Consider the following 16,418-nt stretch of genomic DNA (forward strand, 5'->3'; position numbering starts at 1 on the left):
CGTATACTAACGGACCATGGCCGATTTAAAGGCTACCACCTAGCAAGTGTGGTGTCTGGCGGTGACACCACACGTATAATTACTTCTAACTGTATGATAACTATAATGCTTTGAACGTAGCTCATTTTTGGGCAAAAGCAAGTTAATTATAGATTTCCTTGCCCTTTTTCATTAATGTCCATTGTCTACTTACATGTTTTATAACTGTTAATTCCTTTGTAACTGATGCCTTTGACAAAAGAAGACCTGTGACTTCTTCTTTTCCGAAGGCTGAAGAGAACCTTGAAAGGACATCATTTTTCCACCATTGATGAGATAAAAGCAATCACTGAAGGAGCTAAACTTCATAACGAAAACTGAGTTCTGGCACAAGTGTATTATATCTGAGGGGGATTACTTCGAAGGGGACAAAGTTGAATGTGATGACCAAATAAAGATTTTTTAAGAAAAACAAAAATTCTCATTACTTTTTGGTCACACCTCCTAGATGCAAGACATGTCCCATACATCCTCCAACCATTACACACTCCAGCCCAATCACAGGTACATCCTGCCATCAGAGGCAGGGCTACCAGTGAAAGCAGTCTTGTGATCTACAAAGTAAGCTGCAACCATTGTGCTGCTTTCTAATGTGCATGGTGATTAAGAAACTGTCCAGCCACATGAGTGTTTACCAGCTAACTGTAACCAAGAGGCAGCAGGCTCACCCAATTGCTGAACATGCTGCCCAATACCATGTACTGCTTCACAGCCTGTGCCATCTGGATCACTCCTACCAACACCAGATTTTCTGAATTGCACATGTGGGAACTCTTCATGCAATATATCCTATATTCCCAAAACCACTCCTGGCCTCAACATTCACTAGTCCCTGTCCTACACTTACCTATCCCCTTCCCTGTTCCCACTTCAGCACAATACAGCTTTCCATTCCACCAATAGGAAAGGGACTAGCGAATGTTAGAGGCCGGGGATGGAAAAACAGGATATATTACAGAGAGTATTCTCACCTGTGCAATTTAGAAAGCTGTTACTGGTAGGAAGGAGTCAGATGGCACAGGTTGTGAAGCAGCTGTTGAAACGAAGCACATTGTGTTGGGGAGCATGTTCAGCAACTGGATGATCCAGCTGTCTCTTTGTTACAGTTTGCTGGTGGCCATTCACGTGAAAAACAGCTAGTTAGCTGTCATACCAACATAGAAAGCAGCACAGTGGTTGGAGCTTCGTATATAGATCTCCTAATTGCTTTCACTGACAGCTGTGCCTTTGATGGAACAGAAGATAATGAGACTAGATGGGAGTAGGTGGTGGTGCGGGACTGTATGGGTCATGTCTCATATCTATATTTATTGCAGGGATATGAGCCATGAGACAGTGGTTGAGGACAGGGGTGGAGTAGAGATGGACAAGGAGATTGCAGAGGTTTGGTTGGCGGTGGAATCCCACTGTGGGAGGTGTGGGATATTCCTCATTTCAAGGCACAACGAGAGGTAGTTAAACACTATCAAAGAATGTGATTCAGTTGCTCCAGTCGTGGGTGGTACTGAGTCATGATGGAAGTGGTCTTTTGCGTCCAGAGGGTGGGTATGTAGGAGGTAGTAGGTGACTAGAGAGACAAAGCATGGGAGATCTGTTTCTGTACAAATATCGGGGGGGGGGGGGGGGGGGGGCAGTAATTCAGGTCTGTGAAGGTCTCAGTTATACCCTTTGTATATTTGGAAAGGGGCTGCTCATCATTGCAGATGTGACAACCACAGTTGGCTAGGCTGTATGAAGGGGACTTCTTGGTATGGAATGGGTGGCAGCTGTGAAGGTAGAGGTATTGGGTGTAGTCTGTAGGTTTAATATGGACGGAGGTATTGGTGTTGTCATCCTTGAGATGGAGGTCAACGTTGAGGAAGGTGATCTGTTGGGTTGAGGAGGACTAGATGAAGCAAATGGAAGAGAAGGTGATGAGGTCCTGGAGGAATATGGATTGGGTGTCCTCACCCATCCATATAATGAAGCTGTCATCAATGAATTTGGATCAGGTGGAGGGTTTGGTTCTCTGGGTGATTAGGAAGGATTTCTCTAGATGGCCCATGAACAAGTCATCATAAGATCGTTTGAGATCATGGGTAGTAAAGAAAGGATTGCTCTTGCTGGCCCATGAATAGCCTAGCATAGGATGGTGCCATGTTATTGCCCATTGCTGTAGCATAGAATTGTTTGCAGTTGATATGCCTTCAAAGTACAAGTAATTGTGGGTAAGGATAAAGTTTGTCATGATGACCAGGACAGAGGTTGTAGACAGTGTTCAATAGCAAAAAAGCCATGGGCACTGGAGATGTTAGTGTAGAGGGAGGTACCATCAACAGTGATGAGCAGTATGCTGTGTGGTAAAGGAACGGGTACTGTGGAGAATCAGTGGAGGAAATGATTGGTGACTTTTTTTATTGGAGGATAGGTTATGGCAATAGGCCAAAGCTGTTGGTCTACGAGAGCAGAGATTCTTTCTGGGGTGGGGGACACTCTTACATAATTGAGTGCAACACTTATTAATTAAACAGATAGCAGCAGATGCAACCAATCCCTCAGACAATAAAGATCCAAGAACAGTTATTGTGGTTCCTTTTGATCTCTTATGGTGGTATTTGAGCTTTACATTGGATTTGTTCTGTATTTACAACCATAGCGACACATCGCAGCAGGTAGTTTGTGTTTCTATTCTTTGCCTTCATGTTTCATAATATATTTTTGCACGAAGTATTTTTCAGCATGTAAAAAAAACATTACAATTTTACACATTGCGATGTGATATTGTGCTAAATTCCATGCTTTGATTTGGAACAGTAATGTATGAGAAAATAAAATATCAGAATGCAAACTATCACTCATGACCAAGTTACAGGAGTAAAGATTCCTAGATGATTATCAAAGGAAATGAAGCATAAATCGCATTGCACGTTTCATATCAGGTACTTGTGTATCTAACAAACATGGGTTGTATTAAATGTCGTTCCAACAGAATTACAGACTTCACACTGCTGTTTCTTTTTGGCATCTATTCCAAAGTAAAAGATGTTTATTGACAATGAAATACAACAATAATACAAAAAATAAATATAATAAATTACAACATAGCCTGACAAAAGATATTTAAAAAAGTTTTAATTCATGAGGTAAGATGTTATTACAATATCAAACTTTGTACAAGAATCACATTTTGTGCAGGAAGGGCAAAAGAGAAGGACTGTCAACATAGAATAGAATAGAATATAGATGGCTTATGCAATATTGTGGAATTTGTACATTAATATATTGGGGTTGTCAATTATGAGACTTGAAATGGTCGTTAGTTGTGAATTAAGGATTTGCTAGAGAAGGGGAAGTGGAAAGAAGTATCATTAAATGAAGTCACTTAGGTCTTTGGAGGACGCCAGTGACTTGATATCTAAATAAACTGGAAAATGCATAGTCTAGGTTACTTTTGATTTAGTTAAACAGATTACCATATTTGCCTTCAGCCATTGTCAGATCTGTGATGTTCATAACCATACCTTCCACCAGTGCCACTGGCACCACGTTGTAACTTTTAGCAGCTGATTAAGCAGTGTTTATTTTGTTAAATAGGTCAATTTATGACTGTGCATCCTGTACATTATTATTCTTTTTTATGACCTGATAGTGGCTGTAAAGCTGAAACCAGAAATCTGCTTAAGAAAATCAAATGTCAAAACACTGCATTCTTCATTTTATGAAAAAAAGTAATTTTCAAACATTATGACTAGTTTGGCTTGTAAGAAATAACGTATGTAAAATTACCTTGTTTCATACAAGTTGTAAAGATTTTTTGCTTTAGCACGGAAAACTTCTTAATACAAATTGCAAGACACATTATATGTAGTCTTAGTTTCTGTTTGTTGAAACAGTCTTCAATAGTTAACAAGTATTTATAAAATATACATATCACTGTATGTACAGAGTATATATATTACACCGATATGTATGAAATGGTGATTTACACAACTCTATAATAATAAAGCTATGGTTTTGTCACAATGGCATAATTATCACTTACTATATTTACAAATCGGACAAAAATCTATTACTCAGATCTTCAATGCTTTGTTATTATTGTAGTAAAAATATAAATGAAATTGGCCAACATTCTTTGTGGGGTGATAAATTTAAAAATGTGAGATGTTACAAGTAGATTACTTCAACTCATATATTTTCTTATGATGAATTTTTATGATGAATGAAATATTTTTTTGTGTACTGTCAGCACTTATGTATCTGTATACTTTATGTTATGCGCACACGGGCATGCTGACAAGAAATTAGGTAGTTTATTTTGTTGGAAATTAGCTGTTACTTTGTACAATCAGTGTAGTTTAAATACAAAAAGAATTAATAACATTTTGTTAAGGAGAATGAAACCAGATTTCCATCTGTCATGATGTCCCTCTGCATTATGAAATAGAAGCTGATTTTCATGTTCCTTTTCTTTGTTGCTTGTTTCATTCTTAGGAAATACTTAGCTGGTGGTCCATTTGGAAGCACTGCACCTTGTATGTCATGTCATTTTGAATTTCAGTATTTTCAGAAAACAGTGGTTACAAAGGAGAGTGAATCTAAATATTTCATTAGAGTTTCATTGTGTGTACAGCCGCACACAATACATTGGATCTGAGCTACTCATTAAAAGATATAAAGCAAGGCAACATAACCATACAATAGTAATAGTAAAGGAATGATCAAGATTATACAGGCATTAGCTGAATTTTCAAATCTTGATAAATCCTCCAGTCTACTTGTCAAGGTCATATAATGTTAATTCGCTATGGAATATGTTTTGGTCTGAGATTTAATATGCAAAGTATTAACTCAGTCAGTCTTGTTATCATTACATTTTACATATTTACATGTATGATTTCAACATATGCTGGAAAAATTATGTTCTCCAGTTTATTGACAATTAATATTGAAGTTTTGAAGCACTTCTTTTTGTGGAAGTATGCACCAGCTATCTGAAATTATAATGATGTGTTGTATTCTTCTTCACTCTCTTCAGTCCTTTCACTATCACCAGCTGCACTGTGCTGTATTCTGTTGATACAGTTGCTCGTAATATGATTTGTTTCACCACTTTTAATTACACCATTAAGTTCTTTATTTGAAATAACATTAGTTATGTCTTTCTGAGCATTTTCTGGCATAATTTCTTCGTTAACAATATCAGGAGACTTTGGTTTTAAAAGAAGTTCATAGTTGTCACCCATGCAAACAAAGTATGTTGTCATGTAGTTTTTGCCTTTTACATAGGTAGGCCCTCGATATTGACAACATACACCTTGCTCTTCAAGCACTTCTGCAGTGTTTTCAGTGACCTGAAAATTAAATTTAATCATGATATGCTTTGCAGAGCGGTACCAAAATACATATTTACTTTAATTACTAAATGTGGTAGATTTTCTAAATGCTAACAGGCATTGTATAAAACAAATAAAATATAAATTTTACTCATATTGGGGTGTTCTTTGACTGATTGATTCCTTCATTTATTTATTGTTAATTTGCTTTTGAGTCACATTGTGTTCCTTCAGGAATGTGGAATCAGTCATATAAAACATTTATGGGCAGTAATAGCCACTGCAAGTTACTCTGTAAAGTTTATTATCAACTAGTTACTGTAGTGCTGATCTACTCTCATAGATAATTAAGGGAATTACTTGTAGATCAGTACTTAGTAGAAAATTGGGCTCTTTAAAAAAGGGGTACCATTGCTTTTGTCTTACGCTACTCAGATGTTGTTTTTATACAATATTTCATACTAATTGACACTCTGCAAAAGGACTGTCACATTATTAAATATACTGCATAAAGGAAAATCAATAAATGAAACAGAAGGTTCTAAATTTTTTGGTGTATATATTGATAAGGACCTGGACTGAAAATCTTCTAAATGTCTAAGCTCAGCAGTTTTTGTAGTATGGATAGAAGTGGACCCTAGGAGATGAAACTTTGAAGAAGTTAACAGACTTCTCCTTTTATCATTCACTGATTTCTTAAGGCATAATATTCTTGGGCAACTCTTCATTGAGGAAGAAAGTGTTTGTTATATGGAAGGGTGTAATAAAAATAACACGCAGAGTGTGGTCTACAAATGTTAGTCATCGTTTTAATAAACACCACAAAAAAGTAATGCAAATAATTTTTTGTTTGTTTGCAGGTGCATGTCTGCAGTTCTGGTGCATGTTAAAACCCTTGCACCACATTATTGTAACATACCACTAGAGAAACCAAGACAACATGGCACATCCAATCTTCACTCGCTCATCTACCAGATGTAGGAAAGTGACTAGCTGTAGTGAAGATTTTTTATGAATTATTATGCCCCAGTCAGCACCACAAAAACTGTAAATACAGAAGTATCAAATTCTTTGCCTGTTCTCGCAGACAACAGAATTTAATTTTTCATCTAAATGTACAGTCAATCAGAAACAAAATAGATTTATTCCTAATTTCAAACCCACGCCACATTTTTTGTGTAAATGAACACTGGCTCACGCCTGATGAGACTGCTCTGTATATCCCTGAAGGATTTGAGTCAGCAAGTTCATACTGTAGAAACAAAAGCAGATATGGAGGAATTGCAATTTTTGTAAATAAAAACTCTGACATTGAATATGTAGCACAGAAAGTTGATCAGTTTTGCAAAGACCAACTTTTTGAAATTTTTGTAGTGCTACTTCCAAAACAAAAGTTAGTGCCCATCTTTATTTATCACACCCCAAACTCTGATACAAATCAGTTTATTGATCAAATGGAGACTCCCTAAATAAGTACCTGCTGGTAAAATACATGCACCACAAGATAGTATACATTGGTGACATTGACATTCTACAAAAAACACCAACTGTCACACATTTTCAAAACCTGCTAAGATCCAACAACTTTTACTGTGTGAATGACCAGCCAACACGATTAGTGGCATGCCTGGATAACATAATTTCCAATTTAACAAAAGATAAATATCAGTATGGAGTGAAAGATCCAATATTATCTGATCACCATGGCCTATGGCTGATGGTCAATCGTGAAAGACACCCTATTCAGCAACCTAAACACATTAAGAGGAGACTGCTATATCCAGCCAACATCACATAGATAAGACAAAAATGTCTGCCTGTGTCTGTATATGTGCGGATGGATATGTGTGTGTGTGCTAGTGTATACCTGTCCTTTTTTCCCCCTAAGGTAAGTCTTTCCGCTCCCGGGATTGGAATGACTCCTTACCCTCTCCCTTAAAACCCACAACCTTTCATCTTTCCCTCTCCTTCCCTCTTTCCTAATGAAGCAACCGTGGGATGTGAAAGCTTGAAATTTGTGTGTGTGTTTTTTATTGTGTCTATCTACCAGCACTTTCTCGTTTGGTAAGTCACAGCATCTTTGTTTTTTAATATATTTTTCCCATGTGGAAGGTTTCTTTCTATATATATATATATATATATATATATATATATATATATATATATATATATATATAGAGGGAAACATTCCACGTGGGAAAAATATCTAAAAACAAAGATGATGTGACTTACCAAACGAAAGCGCTGGCAGGTCGATAGACACACAAACAAACACAAATATGCACACAAAATTCAAGCTTTCGCAACCAACGGTTGCTTCATCAGGAAAGAGGGAAGGAGAGGGAAAGACGAAAGGATGTGGGTTTTAAGTAAAAGGGTAAGGAGTCATTCCAATCCTGGGAGCGGAAAGACTTACCTTCGGGGGAAAAAGGGACAGGTATACACTCACACACACACACACACACACACACACACACACACACACACACACACATATCCATCCGCACATATACAGACACAAGCAGACACCACACGATATTGTGCTTGTGTTGGCCATGATCCCCTAACTACCATGCAGTTATGGAATTTATGGATCCAGCATAACCCTACCCAACATCATGAAGAATATCAGTGATCCCACGGGACTAGCACTTGAGAGTACAGACGTATTGTTGCCTGACTTGATATGTCTGCTTGTGTCTGTATATGTGCGGATGGATCTGTGTGTGTGTGTGTGTGTGTGTGTGTGTGTGTGTGTGTGTGTGTGTGTGTGTGTGTGTGTGTGCGCGTGCGCGAGTGTATACCTGTCCCTTTTTCCCCCTAAGGCAGGGGCGGGCAGGAATCCTGCACGTGTGTGGTGCACTTGCACGCGTGCAGTTAACAGGTGTTCTGCATGCACACAGGGGCAAGCTGACAACCCGCTTATCTCCCCTCCCCACCATACCTTCTGTCCGCTCCTTCCTCTGCAATGTGTTTTGTGTCCTAGCTTGGTTTATTGAATGAAGGAATGAGGTTAGTAGGAGTGCTTGAAAGAAAGCATGGCTTGAAAGAGTACCTATTACGTACGATACTTTTTATTTAATTATCACAGGTGGAGTTTACAATACGTTTAATATCTGGAACAAAATTTCTACGTACAGACAAACGCAAACAGTTATGTAAATTTTCATCACTGATGTTTGCTCTTAACAGAGACTTATTAATTCAGCAAATGGCTTTCCAGCTCTCACTATATTAAGCACAATCTTATAACTTGCACGTACCGCTGGGCTATCATTGTTGTCGTCCTGAAAAATTGAAAACAGTGCTCCATAAAATGTTAAATCAATTAGGTGAGAGAGATGACGAAAGAAAGTCGCAGATCTCTCATGACAACAGCAACTACGACAGATCATCTACTATCGTCAGATCGCTCTTCTTAAGCTCAGTCAATTTCCCCATCCGCTCAGAATCCAACAATAAATTGTACTCGTCCTTGTGAAATTTATTATAGAGGCCTTCAATACTAGACTTCCGCTGACCAGTGAGAATACTGCCACATATTAAACATTTCGAATTCTCACGTTTTTGCTCAAAGAAAAAATGATTCTCCCATTCCTTTTTAAAAGATAGCAAATCTCCACTTCTCTGTTTCCTTGATTCACTCTACATTTTCCAGTTCTTGAAATACAACGTTCACTACGTAGTGGTCACTTCGCATCAACGTCCGCAGCTTGGCCTGGCACTACTCTGCCGCAACCTGCTGGCTGTCGCCACTGCCCCGGTCGACGATTGCACGCGAGCAGCACACGTGCACCGCTGTGCGCTCATGAGCCGCGTGCAACGTTTGCCCGCTCCTGCCCTAAGGTAAGTCTTTCTGCTCCCAGGATTGGAATGACTCCTTACCCTCGCCCTTAAAATGCACATCCTTTTGTCTTTCCCTCTTCTTCCCCCTTTCCTGATGAAGCAACCGTGGGTTGCGAAAGCTTGAAATTTGTGTGTGTGTTTGTATTTGTTATTGTTTCTATCAACGTACCAACACTTTCATTTGGTAAGTAACAGAAAACAAAGTAATAGAATCTTTGTGTGTATAAAAAAACAAAGATTCTGTTACTTACCAAACGAAAGCGTTGGTAGAAACAATAACAAACACAAACACACACACAAATTTCAAGCTTTCGCAACCCACAGTTGCTTCATCAGGAAAGAGGGAAAGACGAAAGGATGTGGGTTTTAAGGGAGAGGATAAGGAGTCATTCCAAGACTTACCTTACTCGCACACACACACATATCCATCCGCACATATACAGACACAAGCAGACATATGTAAAGGCAAAGAATTTGGGCAGAGATGTCAGTCGAGGTGGAAGTACAGCGGCAAAGATGTTGTTGAATGACAGGTGAGGATTGAATGATTCCTTACCCTCTCCCTTAAAACCCACATCCTTTCATCTTTCCCACTCCTTCCCTCTTTCCTGATGAAGCAACCGTGGGTTGCGAAAGCTTGAATTTTGTGTGTTTGTTTGCGTGTCTATCAACATACCAACGCTTTCATTTGGTAAGTTACATCATCGAAAAATATATCTAAAAACAAAGATGATGTAACCTACCAAATGAAAGCATTGGTATGTTGATAGACACACAAACAAACACAAACACACAGACAAAATTCAAGCTTTTGCAACCCAAGGTTGCTTCATCAGGAAAGAGGGAAGGGGAGGGTAAGACGAAAGGAGGTGGGTTTTAAGGGAGAGGGTAAGGAGTCATTCCAATCCCGGGAGCAGAAAGACTTACCTTATGGGGAAAAAAGGACAGGTATACACTCGCACACACACACATATTCATCCGCAAATATACAGTCACAAGCAGACATATGTAAAGGCAAAGAATTTGGACAGAGATGTCAGTCGAGCCGGAAGTACAGAGACAAAGATGTTGTTGAATGACAGGTGAGGTATGAGCGGTGGCAACTTCAAATTAGCAGAGGTTGAGGCCTGGTGGGTAACGGGAAGAGTACTTCGTCACAGCGGGACCCACCTCCTCTTCCTCAAAATCACCCTCTCCAAACCTTCCAGGAATTTCTCATATATTAATTTTAGCTTAGTGTATTATAAAACTGTTTTGGTCCTCTTTTCTTCTTTTGTCTGTATGAAGGAACAAAGAGATAAAGGACAATTCAGGTTACCTATGAGATAATCTGAAGGGTACAACTTTCTTGATGATATTGTAAATATAGTTTCACAGTAGTGAGTAGAATCGAGCTATTACAATCAGAAAGATTTAAAAGTGTTTTACAATGTATTATCTTGCCTCTCAATCCATCTTGAAAAACCTTAATCCCACTCCCAACATCACCACTGCTGAAGCCCAGGCTATTCGTGATCTGAAGGCTGACCGATCCATCGTCATTCTTCCGGCGGACAAGGGTTCCACGACCATGGTACTTGATCGTCGGGAGTATGTGGCCGAGGGACTGCGTCAGCTTTCAGACAACACTACATACAAAGTTTGCCAAGGTAATCCCATTCCTGATGTCCAGGCGGAGCTTCAAGGAATCCTCAGAACCTTAGGCCCCCTACAAAACCTTTCACCTGACTCCATCAACCTCCTGACCCCATCGACATCCTGCACCCCTACCTTCCTTTTTTTGATGTTTTGGTTCACAAAAATGACAATGGGACTTTGGAACATAGTGCATATCAGGAACATACGTATATTGACCGTTCTCATCATGCAACCAGCTGTCATCCATCCCACCATCTCACAACGATTTTGCAGACTTTGCTGAAGAGAGCCTATGCCATTACCAACACAGAAAATTTGATACAGGAATTGGACCATCTTAAAATTGTTTTTAAGGAGGAGGAGGATATTAGTGTTTAACGTCCCGTCGACAACGAGGTCATTAGAGACGGAGCGCAAGCTCGGGTGAGGGAAGGATGGGGAAGGAAATCGGCCGTGCCCTTTCAAAGGAACCATCCCGGCATTTGCCTGAAGCGATTTAGGGAAATCACGGAAAACCTAAATCAGGATGGCCGGAGACGGGATTGAACCGTCGTCCTCCCGAATGCGTTGTTTTTAAGCAGAGTGGTTATAGTGACCAACAAATATGTCATGCTCTTCAGTTTGGACCACTGGGGAAGCAATCCGAGGATACTTGTCAATCTGTTGCTTTTTTTGCCTTTTGATGGGAGAATTTCATCAAAAATTTCAAAAATTTTAAGATGATATGACATCAAAAGTGTATTTATGCCACTGGTTAAGATTAGAGCCCTTCTCGGATTCCTAAAGGATGACTTGTGTCTGCGGAAACCTGGAGTTCGCAAAATTCCTTGTCATTGTGGGGTGGCTTATATTCACTAAACTGTCTGTAATATTCAGGACCTAGAAAACACCATCACACTTATTTGCTCCAGCCAGAGAAATCTGCAGTGGCAGAACACTGTCTTAATGAGGGATGTAAGACGCTGTATAATGAGATGCAAATTATCACTCCTGCTTCCCGCTATTGGTAATATATTCTACAGAAATCTATTTAAATTCAATTATCTGATAATACTATTAATACGAATAAAAGTTTCCCTTTACATAACACACAGAATCTGATTTTATCTGATATTATTCTACAACGATCTTCATTTTGACCAGCAGATTCTTTTAGTTAATGTTCTGCTAGTGATATACCATTTTGCCTATTGCTTCCATTGGTGCACTACTAGTTCTTTGCACTTGAGAACAGCAGCGATGGCGCTCACACACTTAAGGCGGGCTGGCTGCGGAGTATAAAGGGGCCACTGATTCGGTTGGAAACTCAGTTCAGGCAAGATGGTGCATCAGCATACACACCTGAAGATGGCGGCCTGTTGGTCTGTTGAAATATCATCTCAAGACGACTAAATTATCCTCTTGGATACTCAAGAGGAGTATCATCAGTCATTATGTTGGGAAAGTCTACATAATCACAATCAAGTCTGGTTTGCATAGCTCATAATTTCGATGGCAGCCATTACATTTCCAAAATGTAAAGTCTGTGGCTGTGCCCTTTTTCCAGGTTTCTGTGACACTGTCTTTCAACAAGATAACACGAGGCCATATGTTGGTCGTAATGTCCTGCCCTACCTCTATACAGAGGGTATTACACTGTTGCTATGGCCAGCACATTCTCCATGTCTCTAACCCATTGAAAACATCTGGTCATGAGTTACCAAGAGCTGTGGTATAGGGTTGAAGCAGCATGGAATGACAAATCCATATCTGTCATTCACTCTCAGTTGAACTTGATGCTGTTGTATTAGAACCATAAGTTCTGCAACGGGTAACAACTCTGTGGACTTAATTTTGCACCCTGCCTGTCCTCAAATTGCCAGCAAGTTTAATTATGTATTCTTTGTTTTATTCTGACACATACAATAAGTAAAATTTCATTATTTGCTATTCTACCGAGTGTTGAAGTTTTAAAGAACAGTATAATTATTGTCTTCAGAGGGAGATGTATAAACCTTTGTCTGGGTGTCCACATTGTAACTTCCAGGAAATATTGTTTTCATTTCCACACACACTGTATTAATTTTAGCATAGTGTATTATAAAACTTTTTTGGTCCTCTTTTCTTCTTTTGTCTGTATGAAGGAACAAAGAGATAAAGGACAATTCAGGTTACCTATGAGATAATCTGAAGGGTACAACTTTCTTGATGATATTGTAAATATACTTTCACAGTAGTGAGTAGAATCGAGCTATTACAATCAGAAAGATTTAAAAGTGTTTTACAATGTATTATCTTAACAAGTAACACTATAGTTTGTTATTTTAGGAGGAACTTAATGGTACCACTTTATAGCATACATTGAACAGAGAAGATACATAAATAGAATTTGCCAAGAGGAACAAAATGATTTTGCTTAACACTTTTTGTCAGTACAAAACAAAAATAAAATGCACTTGGCAAGGACCAAGTGTATGATGATGATGATGATGATGATGATGATGATGATAATGATGATTACTATGTGTTTAGGTTGCATTAGTGGAAGGTCTTCAGAGCACCTGTACTAAAATTCTGAGAGATGAGTATGGATAAAAAGTGCTAAAATAATAAAACTTCCACTAAACTACGAAAATACCCTAAAATCCTCACCCTTCCCCCCCCCCCCCCCCCCCCCCCCACGCCCCCTCCCCTCCCGTCCCCACGCACACACACACAAACTGAACAAATATTAAAATCATATGGTTTGTCAGTTCTAAAACTAATAATAAAAAGAGAAATTCAGTGGAAAGACTTAAAATAGCAGTGCAGAAAACTGTGACTGGCTGATTGCTGGAGAAACAAGGGTGAGCCAATCACACTGCAAAACCTCCCACCTAAAAGCTTAGAATGGAGTCCAAACACTACACAGCAAGTGATTACCACATTTGTCTCATCATCAGCTAAAACTGAAGACAGAGTGCTGCTTTAATTTGTTCCTGCTCCTCATCACAATATAAGATGCCCTCAGTTGAAATGTGGCCTGTAGTGATTTGTACACCACAGGCATCATAGACATGCTGGTCCACTTGCTGAAGTATGAAGCCATGTGTTGCAGAACGGTGGGGTAGAGTTACTTCTTCCACATATACAGGATTACTCTGCAATTCATACTTAAGTATTTGGCAGAGCATCCATAGAACCAGTATCTCAAATGAAACGGGGCAACTATTGAAGAGGAGGCAAGATCAGTAAATAATAATAAAAATGTGACAAAATATGTTGAATTAAAAAAACTGTTTAGTAAATTCAAGAGAATGTGAGAAATCAAATAGAAACTTTTGTTCGGTAGACGTCACTGTTCATCAGTGTAGATGGCAGATGGCACAGTAACTAACAACAGAAGTAAATTATACAAGTATTCAAAGATTTATTAAATGTATCTAGGTTGATGAGATGAATCAGAAACAAAGACAGTGAAAGCAATGATGACTCAAGGACAGTCAAAGAAATAAACACCAGGGTAAAAAATGATGTAGAGTGCTTTCGGTAAAGCAAATAGAGTTTTTGAAATGAAGATTCCAATTTTTCTGAAACAGAAAGTTACAGTCAGTGTGCAGTGTGAATTAACAGCTCTGACTTCTGGCAGGACACAAAAACCATTCAAAAACAGTATTGCTCAGTGCACAATGGAAAATTTTGGAACACGTATTGTGTTAGAGTATAATGACTTTTCTGGAGACTAGAAATCTACTCTGTAGGAATCAGCATGGGTTTCGAAAAAGACGGTCATGTGAAACCCAGCTCGCGCTATTCGTCCACGAAACTCAGAGGGCCATAGACACGGGTTCACAGGTAGATGCCGTGTTTCTTGACTTCCGCAAGGCGTTCGATACAGTTCCCCACAGTCTTTTAATGAACAAAGTAAGAGCATTTGGACTATCAGACCAGTTGTGTGATTGGACTGAGGAGTTCCTAGATAACAGGACGCAGCATGTCATTCTCAATGGAGAGAAGTCTTCCGAAGTAAGAGTGATTTCAGGTGTGCCGCAGGGGAGTGTCATAGGACCGTTGCTATTCACAATATACATAAATGACCTTGTGGATGACATCGGAAGTTCACTGAGGCGTTTTGCAGATGATGCTGTGGTGTATCGAGAGGTTGTAACAAAGGAAAATTGTACTGAAATGCAGGAGGATCTGCGGCGAATTGACGCATGGTGCAGGGAACGGCAATTGAATCTCAATGTAGACAAGTGTAATGTGCTGCGAATACATAGAAAGATAGATTCTTTATCATTTAGCTACAAAATAGCAGGTCAGCAACTGGAAGCAGTTAATACCATAAATTATCTGGGAGTACGCATTAGGAGTGATTTAAAATGGAATGATCATATAATGTTGATCATCGGTAAAGTAGACGCCAGACTGAGATTCATTGGAAGAATCCTAAGGAAATGCAATCCGAAAACAAAGGAAGTAGGTTACAGTACGCTTGTTCGCCCACTGCTTGTATACTGCTCAGCAGTGTGGGATCCGTACCAGATAGGGTTGATAGAAGATATAGAGAAGATCCAACGGAGAGCAGCGCGCTTCGTTACAGGATCATTTAGTAATCGCGAAAGCGTTACGGAGATGATAGATAAACTCCAGTGGAAGACTCTGCAGGAGAGACGCTCAGTAGCTCGGTACGGGCTTTTGTCAAAGTTTCGAGAACATACCTTCACCGAAGAGTCAAGCAGTATATTGCTCCCTCCTACGTGTATCTCGCGAAGAGACCATGAGGATAAAATCAGAGAGATTAGAGCCCACACAGAAGCATACCGACAATCCTTCTTTCCACGAACAATACGAGACTGGAATAGAAGGGAGAACCGATAGAGGTACTCAAGGTACCCTCCGCCACACACCGTCAGGTGGCTTGCGGAGTATGGATGTAGATGTAGATGTAGATGTAGATGCATACTGGGATTTTCTAGGAGAGAGAGGAGAAAACAGGGGGATCAAGGAACAGACTGGAGGGAAACATCGAATTAAGGGTGCAACTAAAATGAAATAGAAATGTGCAGAACACATAGTCAGGCAAATGAGTTGTCAGAAGACCAAGGAACAACTTCACTAAATTACGAGAGATGAGAAAGACTCAGAGGGTGACTAAATGGGAGGTGGATAGATGATGGTAGAAAACATGCAAGAGTAACATTGATCAGAGTAGCTGTAAACCCTAATGCTTGACAAAGTCTGCCAGAATCCTTTATTCTGGCAATGGGTTTCAGATGGCTATTGATGATGATAAAGGTAAATAATTATATCTGCTTTATACACAATTAATTTAGGTGACATGAAATGAAGACCGCAATATATGTCAGTTTAAAGAAACATGCCTTTATTAATAACTTGATGAATCATAAATGAAAGCAGCTTTTGAAACTGATATTTTGTAAGAGGATATGTTAACACTGTGTAGGACTGTAATTTACATATCAGTTACTTTATCACAGTAAGACATAGCATTTCAAAAGCTAGGGTCTGTAGTATAACATGTTTTTAGTATCTTTTGTGCTCCATGGTATTTTTCATGTGGCTGTCATCTGTGACTGGTATGATTATCATGAATAAAGA

The 16,418-nt window shown here is 39.2% G+C and overlaps 1 protein-coding gene across 1 annotated transcript in view; it reads right to left on the reverse strand.

Moving 5' to 3' along the window:
* Positions 1–3,129: 3,129 nt before the first annotated feature.
* The window catches only part of LOC126481973 (adenylate cyclase type 2-like), a 515,598-nt gene continuing 502,309 nt past the window's right edge, over positions 3,130–16,418 (reverse strand). The window contains exon 22 of the mRNA XM_050105938.1: positions 3,130–5,372. Within this exon, the coding sequence (XP_049961895.1) occupies positions 5,019–5,372 (354 nt within the window). The 3' untranslated portion in view covers positions 3,130–5,018. The remainder of the gene's footprint in view (positions 5,373–16,418) is intronic.

The sequence above is a fragment of the Schistocerca serialis genome, chromosome 5 (assembly GCF_023864345.2).
Source record: "Schistocerca serialis cubense isolate TAMUIC-IGC-003099 chromosome 5, iqSchSeri2.2, whole genome shotgun sequence".
NCBI classification, from domain to species: Eukaryota; Metazoa; Arthropoda; class Insecta; order Orthoptera; family Acrididae; genus Schistocerca; species Schistocerca serialis.